This window comes from Oenanthe melanoleuca, chromosome 1 (assembly GCF_029582105.1).
Source record: "Oenanthe melanoleuca isolate GR-GAL-2019-014 chromosome 1, OMel1.0, whole genome shotgun sequence".
NCBI classification, from domain to species: domain Eukaryota; kingdom Metazoa; phylum Chordata; class Aves; order Passeriformes; family Muscicapidae; genus Oenanthe; species Oenanthe melanoleuca.
The window spans coordinates 25,192,455-25,214,785 of NC_079333.1; the positions used below are offsets into that span (position 1 = coordinate 25,192,455).

Below are 22,331 nucleotides of genomic sequence, written 5' to 3' on the forward strand. Positions count from 1 at the left end.
ATCATTCACTCTTGGATGCACTCCTGCTAAATATTTACTTCCACTTTAAGAGCTGAGTTCAGCTAATGAACAGGAACTTATGATAATATTTGTTCCTAAACTTTGGAATAAATCTAAATCTGCAGTCCCTTCAGCACAGCCCTCAGACATTCATTCAATATCAAAGTTAAATAATGTTTGAACACATATGTGATTTGGAAATAAGATTCAACCACTACTTTTATGCATGTCTAGTCTCAGTATCTTAATAAATAATGGAATTGTTTTCTATGGATCTACAGAATTAGAGAGATCTACTCATCTGTTATTGCAATTTTTCATTGTATGATCAGAAGTCTACCAATCCAATAAGCTAAGATGTTCAATATAAAATTCACAGTTGTAAAAGTATTTTGTAGTTCATAGTATATATCATATCCATACCTGAAACTTCTGAAAAATGTGTCACTTCTGTATAAATAAGATTTTGAGATGTCAGAAAAAAATTAGTTCTTATTCATTCATTAAGGTAGTCCTATTAGCCGCAGGGACTCTTTATGTAACAAGAGGATTCTTGTTAAAGCAGTTGAATTTTTATATCTTTATTTGGGTACACATTATTACTGATGTTAATATATAAGTTTGAATAAATAAGAGAAATATATTTAATTAGTAGGGATTTTACTTAGATTCTGTTATATATTTTAATATTAGAATATGTTTTATTCTATGGCTCAGTGTGTCACAGTGCTTCTAATAAATTGTCTTCCTTAACTAGTTTTCCAATCTTTGAAAACCCATATCCTATTGACATTCATGAGTCACCTGTTACCTGCACAGAATATTTTGCGGACTGTCCTCCAGATTTGATCCCTGTACTCTATTCTGTAGGAGCAAAACATAAAAAGCAAGGATACAGCAATAAGGTAAACAAAACCAATATTCTTTTTTTAAGCAAAAGATGAGATGTGTAACCTATGTTTTTGTCACATTTACCAGATTATTTTTGTTTTATTCCCTTAATAATCACTCTGAGGTTAGTCCAACCAGCATCTTAGCAGCCTGACTACAGTCCAGTATTTGTCCCTCAGAAACATGACTACTTTAACAGAACCATTAATTACCATTAGATAGGACTTAATCATTAAGATGCTAGAATTATTCCAGATCAGATTGTGTTAAAGGAGAACTACCAGTGTACAATTCAAATTTGTATGGATAGATTCTCTCTATCAAAGAAAAAAGTGAAAACATTAAGACTTAAGAGGTTCAGTGAGAGTTGACAATATCTGTTAGGTTTGTTACTAAATAAGAATAATAACTATTTTACTGAGCTACCAAAGTCTTACCATAATGCTGCAGAAATAGGACAAGCTGCAGGAACTAAAGGAAGAAATGCAATTAATTTATAAATTTCAAGCTTAAAACTGGTTTGTATTTTGGCTAGAACTAATCCATTTTAATAAAAAAAGTAGAAAAAAAACACTGGGTAAGCAGGTCAGAAATTGTCAATTTTCTATTCAAATAAACAGAAGTATTCTACTTGGAGCTGGGTTTTTTCCCATTAACTCAGAGAGTGAACCCTCTCTGCTTCTTTTGCATTTTGGTTTGCAAAAGTACTTCAGAAAAATTTTAAATTTCTCCTATTTGAATCTACCCTTACCTCATACACTTTGCACACCTATCTGTATTTCCTGCTTCCTCTCTTGTCCCCTTGCTTTATTTGTGCATATACAGATTCACACTCTGAAGGCAGGTACTCACTCATGTGCCAGACACCCATTTCTGTACTCACAAGCATCCAGTCCATGTATCCACTCAAACAGTTTGTGTTCCCGGTTTTTCTCCACCCACTCATACTCTGTATGCATCCTGACCCATTGCAGATATGTCACCCTCTACATCCTGTATCCTGTATCCATACATGTCAGGGCTTTAGGCATAGGACAGCATTCTAGACCAAGAGAATGGGAGTCTTGCCATTAGTAAACAAAAGGCAAGGAAGAGATGATGATCTCAAATGTTCTGTAAAGGCTTCATTCTCTTATCTCGTGGCATCATGCTCTGACACTTGTTTCTGGGCCGGTTTCTTCAGTGTTCTTTGTATTCAAAATAAATTCTCGATCTATTCAGTGTTTTATAGAATCTCCAAGAGAAAAGCCATCTCAAAAGATCAGCAGAATTGTTTGTTACTCCTCTTTCTCATTCCTGTTTTAGGATTGTTGAATGTTAGCTGTGTGGAAATATTTTAAAAGCATAGAACATTAGTTCATAATATGAAAGTGTTATTGAGTTTCCAAAGCCTGAACTGATGACACAAATATGTTACTGAACTGTAAAACTCTTGAATTACACATATTTTTTGTTCTTTTACTAGTTGCATTGCTTTTTGGGGGAAGATGTTGTCTATTCCTGAATTTAAAAGTTAACCAAGCAAGGTTTATCAGAGTAAGTTGTGATCTCTGTACTTTCGTTTTTTTAGGAGTGGCCTATCAATGGTGGAGCATGGAACCTTGGAGCTCAGACATATCCTGAAATCATTATTACAGGGTGAGAATGAAACTGGGGATTGGAACTTTTAAAGTATTTATATCTACTCCTTTTGATTTTGGGTTAGCTATAGATAAGAGTTGAGACTTCACTGCATATGCATTTCCTGTCTCTTCACTTGAGTAATGTCACCACAGTAATTCTCTTTTGCTGTGGAAAGCAGAACTTATTACTCAGGGATGAGCTACCATTAAGAATGACTATCTGAGGCCCCAGTGTTAGCCATAATGCTTGTGAAGGCGGTGTCTTTGGGAAAGAAAATATATTGCAAGAGAATATTTTGGCCTTGAAGGCCACAGAGAATAGCTTTGAAAAGGAGAGCAGCTCTTGTCCCTTGGCCTTCTGGGGACTCTCTGTCTGGGGACAATTTGGGAATTCATTTTAATACTCAGCATTAGTGAGGGTGTAGTGCACTGGGATGAATTTCACCTTCTGGGCGGAGAAACAGAGCCAAAAGGCGTAGAAAGGCTCAGATTGCAGTAGGAGCCCCATGAGCAGTGCCTGATGGATTCCTAAGGGATCACACTGTAAAATAGACACTATTCATTTAACTAAGATGCACAATGAGTTTTCCTCTGGTCTCAGTCATGTATATGATGAAGTTTTACTATCAATGATACTAATGACCTGATTTAAAAAATAAGGTTATGATGCATGCAATAGTATGGGAAGTTGATGAAGGGATCATTCGCATTGTAAACAGAAGTGTCTTCTTTTTCCAGCTTTGCTTCAGGGATTTTATGTTATTAAAAAGAATACAGTTGTGAAATACCAAGCAAAATAAAGTTACCTTCTGTCCTTTCAAAGTTCACTGTACATGGCATTTTTTAGGGTGCATAGGTTTGATGCTGGCCCACTGCAAAGCCAAAAGTGCTGTAACTTAAAGTCGTTATTAGTATGAGAAGTAATTTCTTCTTGTTGTGATCTTAAAATTCTTTGGGGGCTTAGTTCTCTGCAGGAAATGCATAAAAATATTTTGTTAACCAGATGAAACCAAATAAAAAAATATTTTCTAATAGTTAGTATGTATGTCTTTAACATATTGGCAGTAAGTTATAGAGAGTTACATAAACAAAATTATTTTTTCTGCTTGTATTTATTAGCCACTGAAAGTAGATGATGTTTTAGAATTGCATCTTGTTTTAACACATTTAATTTTTATATTTTTTTAAGCCATGCAGATGGATCAGTAAAATTTTGGGATGCTTCTGCCAGTAAGTTTCTAAAGTTCACTTTTACGTAATGCTATATTTATATATATATTTTTTATATATATATATAACAGGATATTTAACAGGGTGAGTAGTAATAGCTGGGCTGATATAATTAGGATAAAGGGGTGAAATTAAGAAAATGTTTACTAAGTTAAGAGAAAAAATGCTGCTAATGAGGTATATTTAGGCAGAAAAGAATGAAGAATCATAACTCAAGGTCCAACATACCAAAATCTATACAGCATAAAGTGTTGGTAAAAAATCCCTAGGGCACATTCTTCTTGTGTGTATAGAAGAGAAGGCTCAGTTGCATCTAACATTTAATTCCAGTTGTCATGACATTTCTATATGGAGTACAACAAATTCTTTTTTATAGCTAAGCAAAAATAAGATATTAAAATACATTCATATATTTCAAAACATAGTTAATCTGGTGAGGGTAGAAAAGACCCAAATCATTTCTTGTCCAGTCTCAAATTCCAGAAATAATTGGGAAGCATTTCCATTCATCCTAGCTGGAAAAACTTCAGAAAATACTATTTCCATGTAATCTAGCTATAACTGCATATATCAGCAACCAGCATTTTCCCCTACAGAAAATACATATGGTATTCATTATTAAAATACATGTACATTTTGAGGGAAATTAAAAATTTTCTGCTTCAAATAATTGACAGTGCTTCACTAAGGTTCCTGTAGAGTTGCCTTGTATTCTTGTCTCTTTGGTAGCACAGGGATATCTGGGTAATATCTCTCTTTTATGAGGTATTAGTGTGTTAAATAAAAGAGAGTGTGAAAGAAAATTCTGGATGAAATATTTGACATAGAGAGATTTAATAGGATCCTAATAACCAGTCTGTAATGGGCACCAAGATAATGGAATAAGGGATTATTTAAATACCTGCTTGTTCCGTGTGGTGCCACAGAAGTGAAATGATTAATATTGCTACCATTTCCAGCCAAGTATGGGGAATGTTGACAAGCTAAACCTGATGACTTTGTCTGGTACTTGCCTTTTTGCGTAATACCAAATATTTTCACTCAGTATGGACAAGTAGAAAATGAGAATTTCCAAAGCCTCATTTCACAAAATACATATCTTGTATTAAATAGGCACAGCAACTGAACATGGCCGTGGGTTGGTTTTTTATTTTGTAATTTGCCTGTTTGGAAATGGTGGGAAAACAGGAGCATGCTGCTCAGAATTTTCATTTTCCACTATCTTCAAGTAATGGTGAACACCAATCATCTAATGAGGTCAATAGTTTATCTGCAGATACAGAAGTTTTTGAGAGCTTTAGTGGGAACAAAAGTGGGATAATTAGTTTTATTTAGAGAAGTATGATGAGACATTAGACTTTGTCTTGTGAATATTTCGTTTTTTAACAAGAATGTGCAAATACAGGCTCTAAAGGTAGGGTGAAACAATACAGACTGTTGGAAAACCCCAAGGCATTTAATGTATATACTGCACAGGAAGCAATGTGCTAGTTATTGATTCTGTAATTCTGGCAGAAAAATACCTCTCATAGGAAATATAAGCATAACCTAATTAATATATACATGCTGCAGTAGGAATTTTCCTTAACATTAGAAGCTTAGATGATCAAGAATATTCACGATCTCTTCAACAGTACTGGTATTTTCAGTGCATCTCTGATGTCCTGGTCCTAGTCCTACTTTTCAGAGCATGTGCTGGTACATGCTTGGTACCCTTGGTACCCTTATTTACAAGGTTTTGATTATTACAAAGTTTTATCATTTCTTTTATTTGCAAGGTGTTAACCTTTTTAATGGAGTTCAAAGTTCATCTGAGATTCCCTAGCAAACATAATATCCTACTGGTATTTGAAGGCACAAAATACTTTTAGACATATTTTAATTGTGTAATCTTTGTGTCTGAAAGCACACACTTACGAAAGACAAGGACTAGCTGCGTCACTGTAGCTGTTTTCTAAATGTATCTTTATTCAAAAGATATTGCTGAATAAAAGATTTTTTTAATTTACTTTGTGCAGGTGGTACCCAGTAATTCAGAGCAGCATGGAGAGTCTTGTCTTGCACTCTGTACCCTATGATTCTGTAATTCTTTCAGTCATAATGTGCATGGACCCGTGATGCCTGATTTGAAGTGCCACTCTAGATTTGCTACTGGCACTAAGAGCAACATGAAACCTCTTTTTTGCCACTGGGGGCAGGGAGAATTATGCATTTATTACAGAAGCACTTGCTGTAATTTGTGAAAATTCAGAAATGCTTTATGTGCTAAAACTTTTTAAAACATTATAAATTGTATATGCTAAACCTCCTAGAATATATCTGCACTGCCAAACAAAAATGTGATTTTGCTGTGTTCATTGTCTGGTTACATAACTAAAACACTGTCCTTTCATCTTCCTGTTGCTCTTATTACACAAGCTGGCCAGGCTGAGCTACCACAATTACACTGACATAGGCAGCAGCTTTGCCTTTGTGGGTATGCACACCTTTAGAGGTGCTGGGCTGAATTTTTCTGACCTTATCCAGTTACTGATTAATGCCACTGAGAAACCAAGGTAAAAATAGTGAAAACAGGGAAGGATGTAAAACATAATGGGGTGAATTGTCACTCCTCCTTCACCTCTGGAATTTGCATTAGTTGAGTTCTAATCTTGACAAAAGCTTCTGGATATTAGTATTTTATATACTGGTATAAATAATGATATACTTATTAGTCAATAAATTCAAAACGTTTTTGAAGTCCCATTAATTCAGAAGAACTTTGTGTTAACCATCTACCAGCATGCTTTTCTAATGTTTTCTCTTGAATTGTCATACAGTCTTTACATTCTATCAAGACCATAACCTCAGACAAATGAAATCGTTTCACTTCTCTATAGGAAAGTATCAATATTATAAGAGCCTCTCTATAGCGCTGATTGTAAGCCTAATTATAGACACAATGATTTATGCCTTTGACACCCTTCCCCAGAAAGTACTAAGAAGTGTTTCACAAATACCCTCTTGAGAAGTATTAAATACATATCCTAATAGTAATGTGTACCAGAATAGTATCTGTATTGTTGTCCTGGTTTGGACAATTGTATAGTACACATCTTCTCCTCTTAGGCTTTCCTAAAATTCCTTATTATGCCACAACTGAAAAAAAGGTGGGAACTGAGGAATTTTATAACTGATTTGCTTCATGTTCATACTTTTTATATGTTTTAATATATTCCAGTTACTCTACAGATGTTGTACAAACTGAAAACATCAAAGGTCTTTGAAAAACAGAAAGTGGGAGAAGCAAAAGCAACAGCTGAGATTGTGGAAGAAGATCCTTTTGCTGTTCAGATGATGTACTGGTGTCCTGAAAGTCGAATTTTCTGTGTGGCAGGAGTTTCTGCATATGTGATTGTTTACAGGTTCAGCAAACACGAAGTAAATACTGAAATTGCAGTAAGTACTCATTTCACTCTCTTTAAAGAGAATATAATTTATTAATCAAATTGCCTTGCTTCACGTGTGCTCAAATAAAAATAGCAAGCAGTATAAATACAGGTTTAGGGACATTCCATTTTAAAACTTTCCAGGGAAACCTTGATTCTACTTCAGTTACTGACAAAAATCTGAGAGTTTGGGAACATACTCTACTTCCTTTTTGCTATAGTAGTAATATACAGTGCAGCTTTCAGACAGGTTTGCTTTTAAGATTTTATGATACAGTAATCTCTGTTGCATTTGCCTGGTCTAAAATTACTGTCTGCTGTATATTTTTATCAGTTAACATACATTGTGTACGTGCACAATGCTCTTTTTAACTCAAGTATTTAATGTCTTTCATTTCTGCTCATAAGGAGGCTGAAAAAGATCAGTGGGTTTAACATCACAAAAAGAGTTGATCTTTTTCTGGCTCATCCTATGTTGTTTGCCTAAAGATGGAAACTATACTAAATACTATATTATTTGTCACCTTCCCTGATTATAGTTATTTTCCTTTTCACACTATTTTAATGCACTTTAGAAACTTCTAAATGTGGCAAAAACCTTTCTTATTTTTGGCCTGTAGCCATGTGTCATTCTGTATGGATGGTCATTACTTGTATTTCTTCTGTTGTTTTCTACTCTTTTCTCCCCCCCCCCCCCCCCCCCCACCAATAATTAAGATTCCTGAATGTATCATTTCAGGAAAGGTTTAAAACTGATGAACAGTAATTTCATGTTACTGACCAGCTCATATATAATGCTGCTAAAATTACTCCATTTCAGTATTCTTACATTCTTCCACAGCAAGTGCACCTTATCCTTTATTATCTATAATTTGATGTATTTTTTCCCTGTCCTGCACTTTTCTGGCTGAATTGCATCATCACTGGTAATTTCCAAAGTGTTGTAATATGTGCAATTTACCCATTTCTCAGATTTCATCTTTAATTAATGTGCATTTTTCTCTGAATATTCAATTATGCAACCTTGGTAGTATAGTCACAGAATTCCTCTGGGTTTTGTGCATCTTTGAAATGGGCCTTCTCTTTTGTTTCTGCATTTTTGCTGCTTGCATTCAAGTCTTCACTCTAAATGATGGGAGTGTTTTTTAATCAAAAGTATGGACTTTTTTGGAATCTGCACCTGACTTTAGGCTGTGTGGTTTTGTCTATATTGAGACTGAGCTGGCCAGTCTCAGGATTTCTATGCTGCCTGGGGTACAAAGCACTTTGTGTCCTCCCTTCTTTATCAGCCAAACTGAATTTACCTTGAGTATCTATAAATCCCAGCATTATAAGGCCCCCACATTGGTTTGACTGCCCTGATGTCAGTATTATAATGTTTTTACTGTGGTAAATGGGAAGTGAGGGGGCTACTCAAAGGTTGTTCTGCGTAGCGGGGAAGTCTGCAGCTGAATATGCCTTAGGGGCATAGGCTGTGCCTGGAATTTTCTCAACAGAAGTATTATTTGCATCATTTCATATCAGATTCTGGAGGCAACGAGTATATGCATGAAATAAATTCTACTTCATATCCAATCTTAGAGTCCTAGCCATGCAATTATATAAAAAGTATTTGCTGCTGTTATTTTTGTTTTCTTATCTGAATCCACTCCATCCTGTCTCAAAAGGATCTATTAATTAGACAAGACCACTTTCTCAGTGAGCAATCTTTCCTCAGTGAAGCTCCTCTTCAAAGCTCTTGAGAAGAAACACAGGAAAAAAGTTTACACTCATTTGACTGTGGAAAGGAGAATCAATAAGCTTAGTGATGAGATCCCCCAAAAATATCTTTACTCTGTGTCAAAATAAATTGGTTCAACATTTCTATAACACTCCTAAGGTCCAGTCAAAACAGGGGCAAAAACATAAGGAAAATTCACAATCATGTTTTTAGCCAGAATTTTTCCTTCTCTCTTCAAATGCACAACAGCTAGAACTTAAAATTAATTTTATTAGCAAAAGGAATACACACAGAAAAACATTCAAAGAAGAGTGATGCTCTTCTAACCGGTAGGCAGTCCTGCATAAAGATTAAACAGCATTATAAATTGTTTCAGTCAGCTGCAATTACTTCCAGATAAGATTTTCCTGAACTCAATATTTCACTCATTAGTTTTTAAAGGCAAATGTTGTCTGTAGTTTTCTTTAACTGATTCAGGCACAAAATATCGATGGATTTTGAAAGGAGAAAACAAAAGTGAAATTTTGAGAAAAGACTCTCCTGGTTGAACTGAATCACTACTTTCTGAAATTGTGTGTGTTTTAGCACAATGGTTGAGAAACAGGTGATCCTTCAATACTACTCACCTTTATCTCACAATTCTCATGCAATTTAGTTAATTTTTTAATCTTCATTCTGGTAAAGACAATGTCTCAGTAAAAGATCGCTAAGATTGAACTTGCAGTGTCTGTCTACCTCTGCAATTGCTTCTATTCCTTTCAAGGCAGCAGCACTGAAATTATTGTTCAGCTAGTAATCCCCAGACGTTGGCTCTTTGAGGGCTGTACCTTGGTTTTTATTGTTTTCAAAATGATGATTTCCTTGGACAACTCATGAGGTAGAAAAAATTGCTCAGTATTTATTTACCTAGAGTTGAATGTCCTGTCCAGTTCCTCCCTGGAGTCCTTCAGTTAATATTTCCTGAATTAGTGGAGAGAATTGTAGGGTGGTTTGGCCTCTTTTTCCTTTTCTAGAGAGGCCACAAGGAAAGCAAAACATAACTGGTTTCAATTTTGCTTTCTAGAATCCACCAAACTCATTTTCATTCTAAGGAGCACAGAGCTTCTGTGCTGTGATGTCTGATTTCCTGGCCCCCAGCTATGGACAAATGAAGCTAATGTAACAATGCTATTCACACTGTCATGTTTCTCCATCCTGGCTAAAACTTGTCTGGTAGAGTATGCAGGAGGCAGAGTTGGTGATCCTTTTAGTTCCTATCTGATGCTGCTGTTACTCTGAATAAATAACAAATGTTAGTATTCTTTGCCTACAAATTATAATGATGAATGAGGGTTATTAAGAAAAAAAAGGCATACTGATATTTACTTGAAAGTAACAGAACTTTCAGCTACTTTCTTTATGAAATGATAACCTAGCTTTTCATTTATTTAAGTCATTAGAGGTACGACTTCAATGTGAAGTAGAAGACATCATTACTCCTGAACCAGAAACAAATCCTCCATTTACAGATACCTCCTCCCAGCTACCTTCTTTAAAGAGCCTTTCAGGCAGTACAAATACTGTAGCATGTGAAGGAACAATGAAGGACAGTATCCCATGTCTTAGGTAAGTCTATGCCATTGTTTAAAGATATAGATCTTTCTATAAGGCATTCTTATCTGTTAGTCAATCCAAGAAAAAAGAGATTAATTGTATGTATGTGATGCAAAATGAGAAGAAACCAGAATATGGAACAAACAAAATAAATAAGGCAAAATAATCAATAAGGGATTTTTAAAAGGTGAAACGTAATTGTGAAAAATAAAAACTGTTACAATAAAGATTTGACTGTTGTTTCCAGCGTGATCTAGGAATAAATCTTCAAGGAATTTCTGAGGATAGTTAATGAAGAAATTTCCGTAAAAGCTGACATGTGCAAAGCTTTCTTTCCTTGATAATTTGATGCAACAGTTTTTTTTTTTAACGGAAGAACTGTATGCATTTTATGCTGTGTAAGACATGGAAACTGTGTTCATACTTATGAAACAATCTTTAAAATATACAGCTATAAAACAGTCACACTATGTGGAAGTGTCTATTTGTTTAATCTTTAGAAAGAAGCAAACTGTTTTCTGCTAGGATACATTGTCACTGATTTGCAGTAGATTAATATGTTCTTATTAATAAGGCAGGTAATTATGAATTTGAATAGTTTAAAACAAGAATTCTGTACAAAACTATAAACTGTAATTTTCCAGCAATTAGAGTGCATTGCTGACAACGATTGCTCTCATTTTGGTGAATTCATTAATATTTTTCTAAATATTAATATTATCTAAATCTTTTAAATGCCTCAATTATTTCAAAAGCAGTTAAAATGAACATTTCCTGATTTTGCAGATACTTTGGGCTGCTTGGCTTCTTAAAATGGCATTAGCATTTAAAAGCAATATTGTGATATTGTTCTTGTAAAAGTAACAGTATTTTTTGACATTCTGTTCATTTGTCCATCTCATTCAGTCAGGCAATTGAACTTCAGACCTCAGTTTAAACATTAATTTGAACTGTGAAAATCTACAGAAGAGGCAGAGATCAGTTATTGAAAAAATCCAAATATGAAATCTATTTATGATGTTGATATCAGGAAGAATGCAGATGCAGTAATTTAAACATTTCACTGACTAAGATTTTTGCTTAAGGGAATCTTACTTGATTTTGTCTAGGAAAGAGAGGAATTGTTGATATTGGAGGCAGAAAAGTTGTAATGAACCCACAGAAGTTCAGCTTGTTAGGTTTTAGTAGTTTTCTTAACTCAAATAATATCATATTAAGCTGGCCAATAGATTTTTTGTCCAATTTTACATAAGGTAACAGTAATCTTATTTTGACTGAGAAATGATTTTTCAAAGCCAGAATAATTATACTACTAGAACTGCTGGCACACTCCTACATTTAGGTAAAAGTATACTTATGTATGCTATTGTCCTTTACAGGAAAGACACAAAAATTTCCACACTTGCCCCCCAAACCTTAGCTGGGTCCATAGGCCTTTTCTGTCTAAGAACTTCTGACCTAAGCAGAATTATGGTGGTAAAATGAAAGTAGTGCTGAAAACACGGGGGAAAAAAACCAGTAAAGACCAGGGTGATGCTGTTGACTTTATATGCAAGTCATTCAGATGGGAATCTAAAATAGAGCAATATTAATGTAAAGCTGTGGCCACCTGCACATGGAGGGTGAGTGCACAGCTTGAACAATGCACATAAAATTTTACACACATAAATAACTGGCTTCATTATGTTGATTTCCATATCTACTTCTCAACATTGTTACAGCAAATTAATGGCAATCCGCAGTATATAACATTTTCTAGCCAGAAGTCAGAATGACTGAATGTGTTTGTGTCTGTGAATAGCTACCAGGAAGAAAGTAATTGGAGGGACTGAAGTAATGAAAACTTGGCACTTTTCTGAAATCAAAAGTAACTGTTACTGAGAGAGGCATGCAGCAGTTTGGAATAAATATTGTTCTAGCTTCTTTCAGAAGATTTTGTGAAATAGGCAGCTGTAATAACCTAAGAAACCAATGGATTTGTTATTATACAGATAATATATACTTTTGATGTAAATGCTGTTACCATAAAGCTGTACACAGAATGTTAGTCTTTGTTCCCAGACTTCTATTATCATCCCAAAATTAGGTCAATCAAGGGTTTTGACGAGTAGCTTCAAGTAATTCCAAAGAAATAAGGAATTCTGAATATCTTGTGGGAAAAAAATCTAAAACCCAAAACTTTGCAACAATGAAATTCAGTGTAGCATAACAAGATCATGTCAAGGAAACAACTGAAATGTCTACATTCCTTCTGCTCATACTCATGCAGTTGTATGGTTTTCTATTATAAACACTTCAAATAAAAAGCCATCCAAAACAAGTTGCAGAACTGATTATCTGCATTACTGTTCAAGTGGGATGGTTAGGGAAACAAAGCAAATAGCTTAAAGATTCTAAAGCAGGAAGATGTCATAGAAACATGAGAATGACAGCCTTAATCACGAAATCTGAAATTATTTTACTCAATTTTTGTAGACTTTCACTACCTACAGTTTATTTTATTCTTAGAGAAAATCTCTATGAAATAATATCCATTTTCATCAAAGCAGATCCTCAAATTTGCAGTGAAAAATATTTAGAGGGAAAGGTATTAGCTTTTTTCCCCTCAGGTGACACCAATGCAAAAGAAGATTTAGCAGGTACTTCAAGTTCTCTAATTTTTTCAGCATGCTGTTAAAAACACATTGGGAAAGTAATGCCACATTAAAAACCATGTTTTAAAAGAGCAGAATTAATTCTGCAGCTGTTGTCAGTCTCAAAGTAACTTGTTTAGAAGAAGGAAAGTGTAAATGTATTTATTTGACAGATGCTTGTTGGAGCAGCATGCTTGCCTCTTGTGTTCCCCCACATCATCGGTTATCCATTAGAAAATGTAGAAGGAAAGCTCAGCTGAAAGGACATGCGACTAAGTCCTGGTTCTTGGATTTCATTTACCTGTTCTATGTTTTTCTAACATTTTCAAGAGCAAGAGCTGAAAGCTGAAAATGGGGTATCAGATGGAAAGACCACCACTATTATGCCTCTTAAAGGCTTATCTGCAGACGTTAGAAGTTGAAGGGCTCCATCACAAAGATACTCTGAAGGACTATTTGAAAAATATTCAGCTTCTGCTTGCTGTGAAGTTTCTTTGAAAATAATACATCTTTACTGTATACAACTCTTGTCTCTAGTTCCAGTTTATCCTGGTCTCAAAGGACCCCTCTCCTTTAGCAGCTTGAGTTCACAGATGTTCACACCTTTGCTCTCAGCACAAATATTCCAGGGTAATACAGGACTTGCTTAATTAAGGTTATAAATAGCATCACTTCAGAAATGCTTGTGGATATGTATCATATGAACAAAGAAAAGGGCAAAGCTTTAGTGCCAGAAGAACTGGTCAGAAATTGCAAAACTCTGAGCAGAGGTTTGCTGTTGATAGAAAACAACAATACAAAGCTATTGCCAACTGTAGTGGGTTGAGCACTTGTTGAACTGCAGTGTCACATCTTTCCTACAACAATATCCAAGCCGAGTGCCTGATTACAAATGCACATGTAAGGTCTGAAGAGTACTACAGGGAAAAGAAATAGAACAGTGAGTGTGCCAAACTGCTGTTAAGGAAATGCATTTAGAGGATAGATGAGGAATGGCTTTCTCATAAAGTAGACTGCCCTGTTTTATGCCTGTGGGAAAAAGGGTGCAATACAAGCACTCTCACAAGTAACAGGTACAGTGAAAATGCACTGAGTAGTAGGTTTTACCTGTAAATTACTACTGCAGTGTGAATGTACTAAAGACTAACATGAATACCTCAGAGTATTGCTATTATTGTATAATGTTTTCTTTCAGCACGTCCCACATTGTTGTACCACTCAAAAACGCACATAAAGTAATCACACAGAGACATTCAGCTCTTACACTTCCCCTTAAAATGTACACCTGCTTTGCAAGTCACTGAACTTGCCATAACACAGTAGGAATAGGTGCTAATAGTTATATCAGATTTGGTGTAGGAACCAATCATTCACATATTAGGTGATTATACTCCTAGAAATAAAACAGAACTTGTTTGCACTACATGGACAAAGAGTTTTTACTATGCTCTTCTGAGGGCCACTACAGAAGGGTGTATCTTCTCATCTTCTCTTGCCTCTTTGTATTTTTCTGTCATGCTTCCTTCAAGAAAAAAAAGTTCCAAATATGCAGAAATCTCCTTTTTCAAAGTCTCAAAAGAAAGTTGATGACAGCGGTAATAGAGACGGGGTCTCCAGCTTGATGCAAGCATGAAGCCATTTATTGATACACACAGCAGAGTTTATATACCTTTTCAGCTATAGCGAAAAATAGCACACCAATAATATTTGTGTAACTAAGATATATTGCTTAATTGTAACTAGGTAACATTGCTTAATCAATGCTTCATTCCAAGCAAACCAGGTATGTACGGTATTCGCATGATTCCCCAAAAAACAGTATACTAAGCACATTGTACCAAGCACACTTTCATCTCTTCCTTTCCTTCTTCAGAATCCCACTTAGTCTTGCCAAGGCTTGCGGCCTACTATGGCTGACACATCCGTTTCCATTGTGACAAGCTGAGCAGTGCTCACAGTTCTGCTCTCTAGCTGTATTCTCACAGAAAAGTATTTTAGGTTTCCCATTCAAGCTGACAAGTCATTGTGATGCAAAGCAGTTGTTTTTCATGGCCCAGTGTTTGTTTGTTCTTATTTTGTACCCCTTCTTCTTAGTGTTAAGGCTCGACCTGTGCGGATGCCTCCTGGCTACCAGGCAGATCTCATTATCCAGTTGGTGTGGGTGGATGGTGAGCCTCCACAACAGATTACCAGTCTTGCTGTAAACTCTGCTTATGGACTGTAAGTTACTCAGAATTAAGGTTGCATTTATTTATTTATTTATTTATTTATTTATTTTATTGCACTAAATCGTGTTTTCGAACTATACTTTGAAATTACACACAGACAATTAAGGTCAAAGCAAAGTATTGAAAAGATGCCATCAATAGATTCTTGGGGGAAAATTATTTGAGCTGACAGAGATTGTAATATGGGATGTTAAACTGCCATTCTTGCCAATATTTTTACTAATCTTATTTAAACGACTGAATCTTTCTATCCTTTCCAATAAGATCTAATTGCATTTTAAATCTGTAATTTTCAAAGTTATTTTGAAAGGTTCACCAAGGTGAAATGCATTTAATGGAAAATGGTGAAGTGATTAACTGTTAAATGTCATTTATCATGACATCATATCTTAGTTGGAAATTGTCTTCTGAGAGCATTTTTATGTCTGTGCTAATGTCTGTTTGCACAAGAATCGGTGACCTGAAATTGAGAATTGAATACGGAACATTTAGATGCTGTATTCTGGATGGCAATGCAAATGAGTGTGTGGAAGTGTTTCCTCAGATTCAGTTTATTTGCAAATTTTTGAATTTTTGTCTTACTGAGAGTCACCCTGATACATTAAAATGGTTTTGCCTGTAGGTGTTACTCCAATAAAACTATTGGCTGTAATGGGTGTTAGGTGCTGACTTCTGCTGATTTTCAGTAAGTCACTGTACTCTTTTCAGAGACTTTGGCAGTTTAATGGAAAGTTTTTACATTTCTGAAAGAACATTGTCTTCTGGGGGTTGTTTTTCCAAGTTTTCAGACTGAATTTCTTGACCGTTTCCTGTTAATGAATTCTAGGAGTTTATTTTCTTTATCATACCTTGATGCATTTGTCAGTTGTGCAAATTGTTAGGTTTTTCCTGATTTGCTCCCTTTCAGGTCTCAGACCTCAGGACAGCATCTGAATAACCACACCATTCTCTCACTTCTAAATTACTCTAATAGGTTGTGGTTCTCTTAATGGTCACAGTGGTTTCCTAAACCACTGATTTGATTCAACCAAGTGCTTTAAATTGTTTTATTTGCTAGGAGCAATAATAGTTTACAAGAGAGTCTCCTTTAAAACACCATAAGCTAAGTATAAGAGTGTTTCAGAAATGAATACGTGTATGAATAAAGTAGGCTGATAACCTAAATTTAACTTTCCTACAAATTCTACCCAAGAAAAGTCTTTTCCTTACATTTTTTTCTGCAGACTCCCTTCTCTCTTCCTTTCTCTTGTCTCTCTTAACTTTTTCCTCAGGCCCATGATAAGGCACAGACCTTTCTTTCATCCAAATTTTTGTTTACTACTTTAATTGTTACCTGCTGTCTATATTCACCATGTGGAAAAACCTATTCCACTTCAGCATGAAGCCTGAGAATACATAATTTTTGCCATGCTAATTGTAGAGTTATTTGGGTCATCTTTGCCTAATTTTTCTTCCTATACTAAGCAGTTTAACTAGGTTGAAGACATAAAATGGCATATGTTCTAGAGTGTTGGTTTCCAGTATTCTTTTAATTACTGTGATTTCTGGAACTGTTTTACTGCAGCCATGTGAGATGTAAAAAACCCTTTATTCCCAGCAAAGATGAAAGACTGCAGACACTACAAAATTTTATTTAATGTATTTGGTTTACTTTTAACAGTACCAAGGCCACAAATTAAAAGTTAAAAATTAACACCTGTTTTATTTATGTTGAAATTAATCATTAAAAACTTCTTCATGTTAGTAAAGTAGAAAATAAAATTTTACAAAATGCTTCAATTACAACTGAAGAACAAGGTTAACCTTGAGGAACAAGGTTAAATAAAAATAATAATTTTGTTTTGAAGTAGGTTCTGTTGGACAGAAAGCTGTTGCTGAAAATTCATTACCAGCTCATGAGGTAATAATTTTCAGCTAATCTGCATATTAATTGTCAAGACATGTCTAATGAGGGTTTTTTGACATTACTGCAAAAGATACCAACAGAATAGAGCATCATCTAGCAACTAATTCTGTTCATTGCTCAAAACTAAGAAATTTGTTTTGTACTTGACTTCATAAGGTCTTGGTTGTTAGAGATTTATCTTAAGCCTTGTTAACAGTAATGGCTATCTAAATTTTTTTACCCATCCTCAGATGTGTCATTAATCAGCAATTTCGGATTCTATTTTAAACTAATTTTTTGGGTGTAAGAAATATTAGATCCATGCTTGTGTGTGAAATTAGAGAAATTTAATAAAATACAGATGAGGAAATTATACATTTTGTTAAATTGCTGACCAGGGGTGTGAATGATCACTAGCTCTTCTTCTGACTTGTGTTTTCCAAAATTAATAAATCTCAAGTTAATAATTTTCAAAGCCCAAATTTTTTCCCTAAAGTTAATAGATGAGATTGACATTTGCCTTTTTTTGTTCCTTTTTTTTCCCCTCCACCCAGAATGCAGGGACTTATGAACACATACAATCAACCCTCTTTTAGTCTAAAACCATTACCCTCCATTCACATGACCCCTTTTCTCAAGCTTATCCAGGTCATTCTGGATGACACTTGTCTCTCAGGCACATCTCAGCTTGGTGTTGTCTGCAAGTTTACTGAAGGTGCCCTTGATTCCATTTTCACTGTCACTGGTAAAGCTGTACTTGTCCCAGTATGGGTCCCTGAGAGACACCAATCAGGAAAAAAAGGTCAATGGGGAAAAATCAGTGCATCCATAGTATTTTCATAGATGCAGTACTGCAGTCAGCATTCACACTAGGGTGGTAAACATGGTGTAGAAGCAACCAGTAGAATTCAAGCCACTGTTGCAGATGGTGCCTTAATTTGCTAGTTTGACAATTATGGAAAGAATATTCCATTTTTCTTTACTTACTACTTTTTGTATTTGCTATATGGAACCTTCTTTTTTTATAATAGAAACAGTGTAAGGAAAGGTAGAACAGAATAAAATTTTCTAGCTACCCTGCTTATCTTCTACCTCATTACTTTTCTTCTGCTCTGTTGTTTTTCCACACACAAATTCCTTTCATATATTTTGGAGATACATTAGGAAGAGACAGGTGGAGGTGAGTGCCCATCTCACTTTTAGTGTGAAAGTAAGTGCTTAAATATTTTTGTGTTTTGAAATAACCATCTTAATCACTTTTTACATAAAATGACAGAACCTGATATCAAGTGATTCTGAATACAGTTGAACATGATTTGGTTTTTTGAGTTTCTTTTTGGCTGTACCTGTATTCCTTTCTGTCTGGAATTTAAAATTGCATTCTGATACAGAAGGAGAGAGATCTTGCCCATAAAACAAGAGCCACCACCAAAATACGTTTGCAGAGACATTTCAGAGGGGTAGAGACTACTTTAACAGGAATTTCTGCTGTAGATAAGCTAACAGAGTTGGAAGGAAATTTCATAAAAGCCTTTTATATTTGAGTATTTCTACAATACAGCCTAATATATTTCATTTGTCATTTATGTTTAGCTTTAAAATAATTTTTAACATGTATTTGTATTTATATTTTAATTTCTATTAGTATTTTAGATAAATGCATAACCACTATTTAAGATCCACATCCTGATTTTTTAGGCTTAATTGATATCACTATTATTAGAATTATATTGTTCAGTGAAGCAGTGTTTAGACATTACTACAATGTGTTTGATACAGAAAGTTGGTAGAAGTTGTAAGTTCTGCTTTCCAGGAAGTTAATTTACAAAACAGTTTTTGAAATTCAGGATTACAAATCTGTAAGAAATAAAAAATGTGAGCTTGAGTAGTTCCTGAAAAAAAAAGTTTGTGCACGGTTCATAATAATAATTATTATTGTTTTCAGAATTTAATTACATATTACTAACACTTTTGAGGGATGTTTCTCTTTGCAGAGTGGCTTTTGGGAACTGCAATGGTTTGGCTGTTGTGGATTTCATGCAGAAGACAGTCCTGCTAAGCATGGGCACCCTCGACCTCTATGGATCCAGTGATCCATACCAGCGCCAGCCCCGCTCACCTCGCAAGAGCAGGCAGTTTGCTGCAGGTAGGAAATAAATCATTTTGGTTATGAGCTTGATATGTTTCTTTTGGTTTTTTGCCTGTGGCTTTTTCTAGTGCTTTTGGAATGCATGACTATTTGCCGGCCAATGGAGTTTCTATAACTTGGCAAAAGAAATTTGACATGCTCTAGGTGCAGGCACTTTCTCAGAAATGAAATGTTTTATGAGGTTTTTTTCCTTTTGGGATGGAGGTCAGGAAGTAATTTCCTTAGCTGAGTCTGTAAGAAATCATAATGAGCAAAGCCATAAATTGCTTATCTGGCAGTCACTTGAAGTGCAGTTTTTATGCTATGTTCTTTCTGGTTTCAATAAGTTCATACCAATAAGTAAGACTTCAATTCAAGCTTTTATGTACCTTCTGCCAGGTACTATCCATTTGAATAGTCAGCTGTGTTTAGAGACGTTTAACACCTGGGAGGCATGTTATGTAGGTAACACAAGGAGCACAAATTAAGCACTTCATTAGTGAACTGAAGTTCTTAATATAAACCTACAACATCCATCTTAAAATTTTATGCCGAGCGGAACGCAGTAAGTCGTAACTGTTATTATGCATTGTGTATTAGAAATAATAATACTTCAACAAAGCTAAATTTTGCCATACTTTGTTGGTTATCTGAACATTTACTTGTATGAACATTTACTTGTATGAGAGAAAGCCAGATCATCTGTTTCAAGTCTTTCCACTTGACATATTCCATAGTAACATGCAAGAGTCAGACACAATTATGAAATGTTTTGCATAGTTGTGAAGTTTTACAATTAGATTTTAAAATACCTCTGAAAATGTGGAGTTTTAAATCTAACCCTAAAATCATAAAAGCAACAGGTTATAGTGGGTTCATGCCACCAACATTTTCATCAGCAGAACCTGCACTGAATTATCAAATCCTACTTCTCCATGGAATTATGGGAAATATTTTCTTAATCGGGTATGTGTTTACACTCTAAACAGAAAGTAAAACCTAGAGGAAAATTTATAGAATAAAAGACAAGTCTTCAGGCCTACTTCTGCTCCTGAAAGACCATTTATCTCACTTTCTATGCATTTAATCACGGCAAGCTTAGTTCCCATCTGTGCCAAGTGTTTAATATGTAAATGTGGCACAGCTGAGGAGAGAAGAGATAAGCAGCTTTGAATTGCCTTCAGCTTCTCTGTCTGGTTTCAGCCAGCCTCAGAGCAGTTCCCTAAGAAATGTGAGCAGCTAGCACACAAACAACATGCTGCAGAACTCCATACAAAAGGTGGAGGATTGCTTATGTAGAGAAGCTGTTATCAGTACTGTATCACAGCAGGTTTTGCTCTGTCAGTGGCAGTCTGGGCCAGTCCTTTCAGACATCATTCCAGCTATCCAGTGCTGCCAGAATGGAACCTACTGGGGATAGATGACCACTAAGAAGGATTGCAGCTTCTAGATTGCTCATAGAAACTATGCATCAAAAAAAGCCTCAGCTGCTTTCTCACCATCCATCCCACATCCTTTACTTTTTTGATTATTTTTCTTGTTATGTCTCCCAACTGGAAGGTAAGCATCTGCTGAAATGTCTTCACCTTGGCTGTTCTAGATGCTGGTTATGATATCACTTCCTTTCACTTTAGACTGTTTTTTCTCTCTTTCCTCTGCCTGCTGCTGATGCTGGTGTACTGGCATGTTCCAAAGACAACTTTTGCATGCGTGGCCTGTCTAACTTTTATCCAGATTTAACGAAACGGATCCGTACTTCCTATCAGAGTAAGTTCTATAAAGGTTAGGCAAAAAGCTTTATCATGATCGGACTATGCCTGATTGAACCCCCTGTGTTTGTGCTTTGTAATGTGTTTTTTAAAACACATTCAGCATGCATGCAAACTTATTACATTTTGTGATGTCAAACATGCTTATTTTTGACAATTACCTTTATTATACAGAAATTCTTTTCTTTAAAAAGGAAGTTAAAGAGAAAACCTCAGTTTTATACAGGGCAGATTGGGCCTTAGAAATTATTTTTCAACAATGTTATGTTTTTGGTGACAGTAACTTTCTTTGGTTTTATATTTGTTTCCCTGTACATTTATCAATATGAAGCATTTCTTGTTTTGCAATGGCACTATTTGTAGTTACCAATTAATTTTTCCCTTTTTTCTGAAGAACAATGTGGCTTAAAAGAGTATCCATTGGATTGGATGCTGTGAAATTTAAAATTTTAATCTTGGATTGGTACTTAAATATTTGGCTTTGGGGAACCATCCCGTGACTTTCATCTTTGATGGGAAATGTAAAGTGGGCATAAAAATACATTCATCAAAGTGGGCTATGAAAATTCATTATTTTAATATCTTTACATTTTGAGTTTTACTGATATGAAATTTAAATATTAGTATTCATCACTGAAGAATGCAGTGAACAAACCTCAAATTAATTTTGGAAAAATGACTGTTTAACAGATGAGCCATATGTATCTTAATTAACTGCATATATGTATAATATGCATATATTATATGTAATTAGGTCTCCAGGATGCCTCTTTTTAAAGCACTTTTCACAGAACAATTGGATAGGCAATTTTATGTTAAATATTCAGTATAGGCAGGGTAAGGGAGTGGCAGTTCTTTTATCATCTCTCATAAAGTTATGTAGCTATTGAAATACATTCGTACACTTGCATGACACATTCTGTTCTATCCCTCTAGGCTGATTTCTGTGATTTTACTTCATAATAGTTCATAAAAGTGGTCTGTTTAGTTAAAAGACTAGTCCAGTTACAAATTTAGCAGTCCATAAAATGGTTTGGTGTATTATATCTTTAAGTCTATTAGTCTGATTTTGCTAATTTCAAGTTTGTAACAGAGAATCTGAGTGACAGTCAAATGTTTGGGGTTTTTTTCCCCCCTCTAAAAATTTAATAAATTCTAAGGACAAAAATTACCAGTGTTTTCATTCAGAAGTGCAAACATAGAC

The 22,331-nt window shown here is 35.0% G+C and overlaps 1 protein-coding gene across 9 annotated transcripts in view; it reads left to right on the forward strand.

The window, feature by feature from the left end:
• STXBP5L (syntaxin binding protein 5L) overlaps positions 1–22,331 on the forward strand; it is a 198,906-nt gene that overhangs the window by 122,197 nt on the left and 54,378 nt on the right. For 5 of the 9 annotated variants that reach the window (XM_056494582.1, XM_056494599.1, XM_056494571.1 and 2 more), the window contains 8 exons: positions 758–905; positions 2,462–2,529; positions 3,703–3,743; positions 6,964–7,181; positions 10,324–10,496; positions 15,212–15,337; positions 19,225–19,376; positions 21,054–21,125. In XM_056494582.1, the coding sequence (XP_056350557.1) occupies positions 758–905; positions 2,462–2,529; positions 3,703–3,743; positions 6,964–7,181; positions 10,324–10,496; positions 15,212–15,337; positions 19,225–19,376; positions 21,054–21,125 (998 nt within the window). The remainder of the gene's footprint in view (positions 1–757; positions 906–2,461; positions 2,530–3,702; positions 3,744–6,963; positions 7,182–10,323; positions 10,497–15,211; positions 15,338–19,224; positions 19,377–21,053; positions 21,126–22,331) is intronic. The other 4 variants (XM_056494630.1, XM_056494648.1, XM_056494638.1 and 1 more) reach the window with 1 other exon arrangement.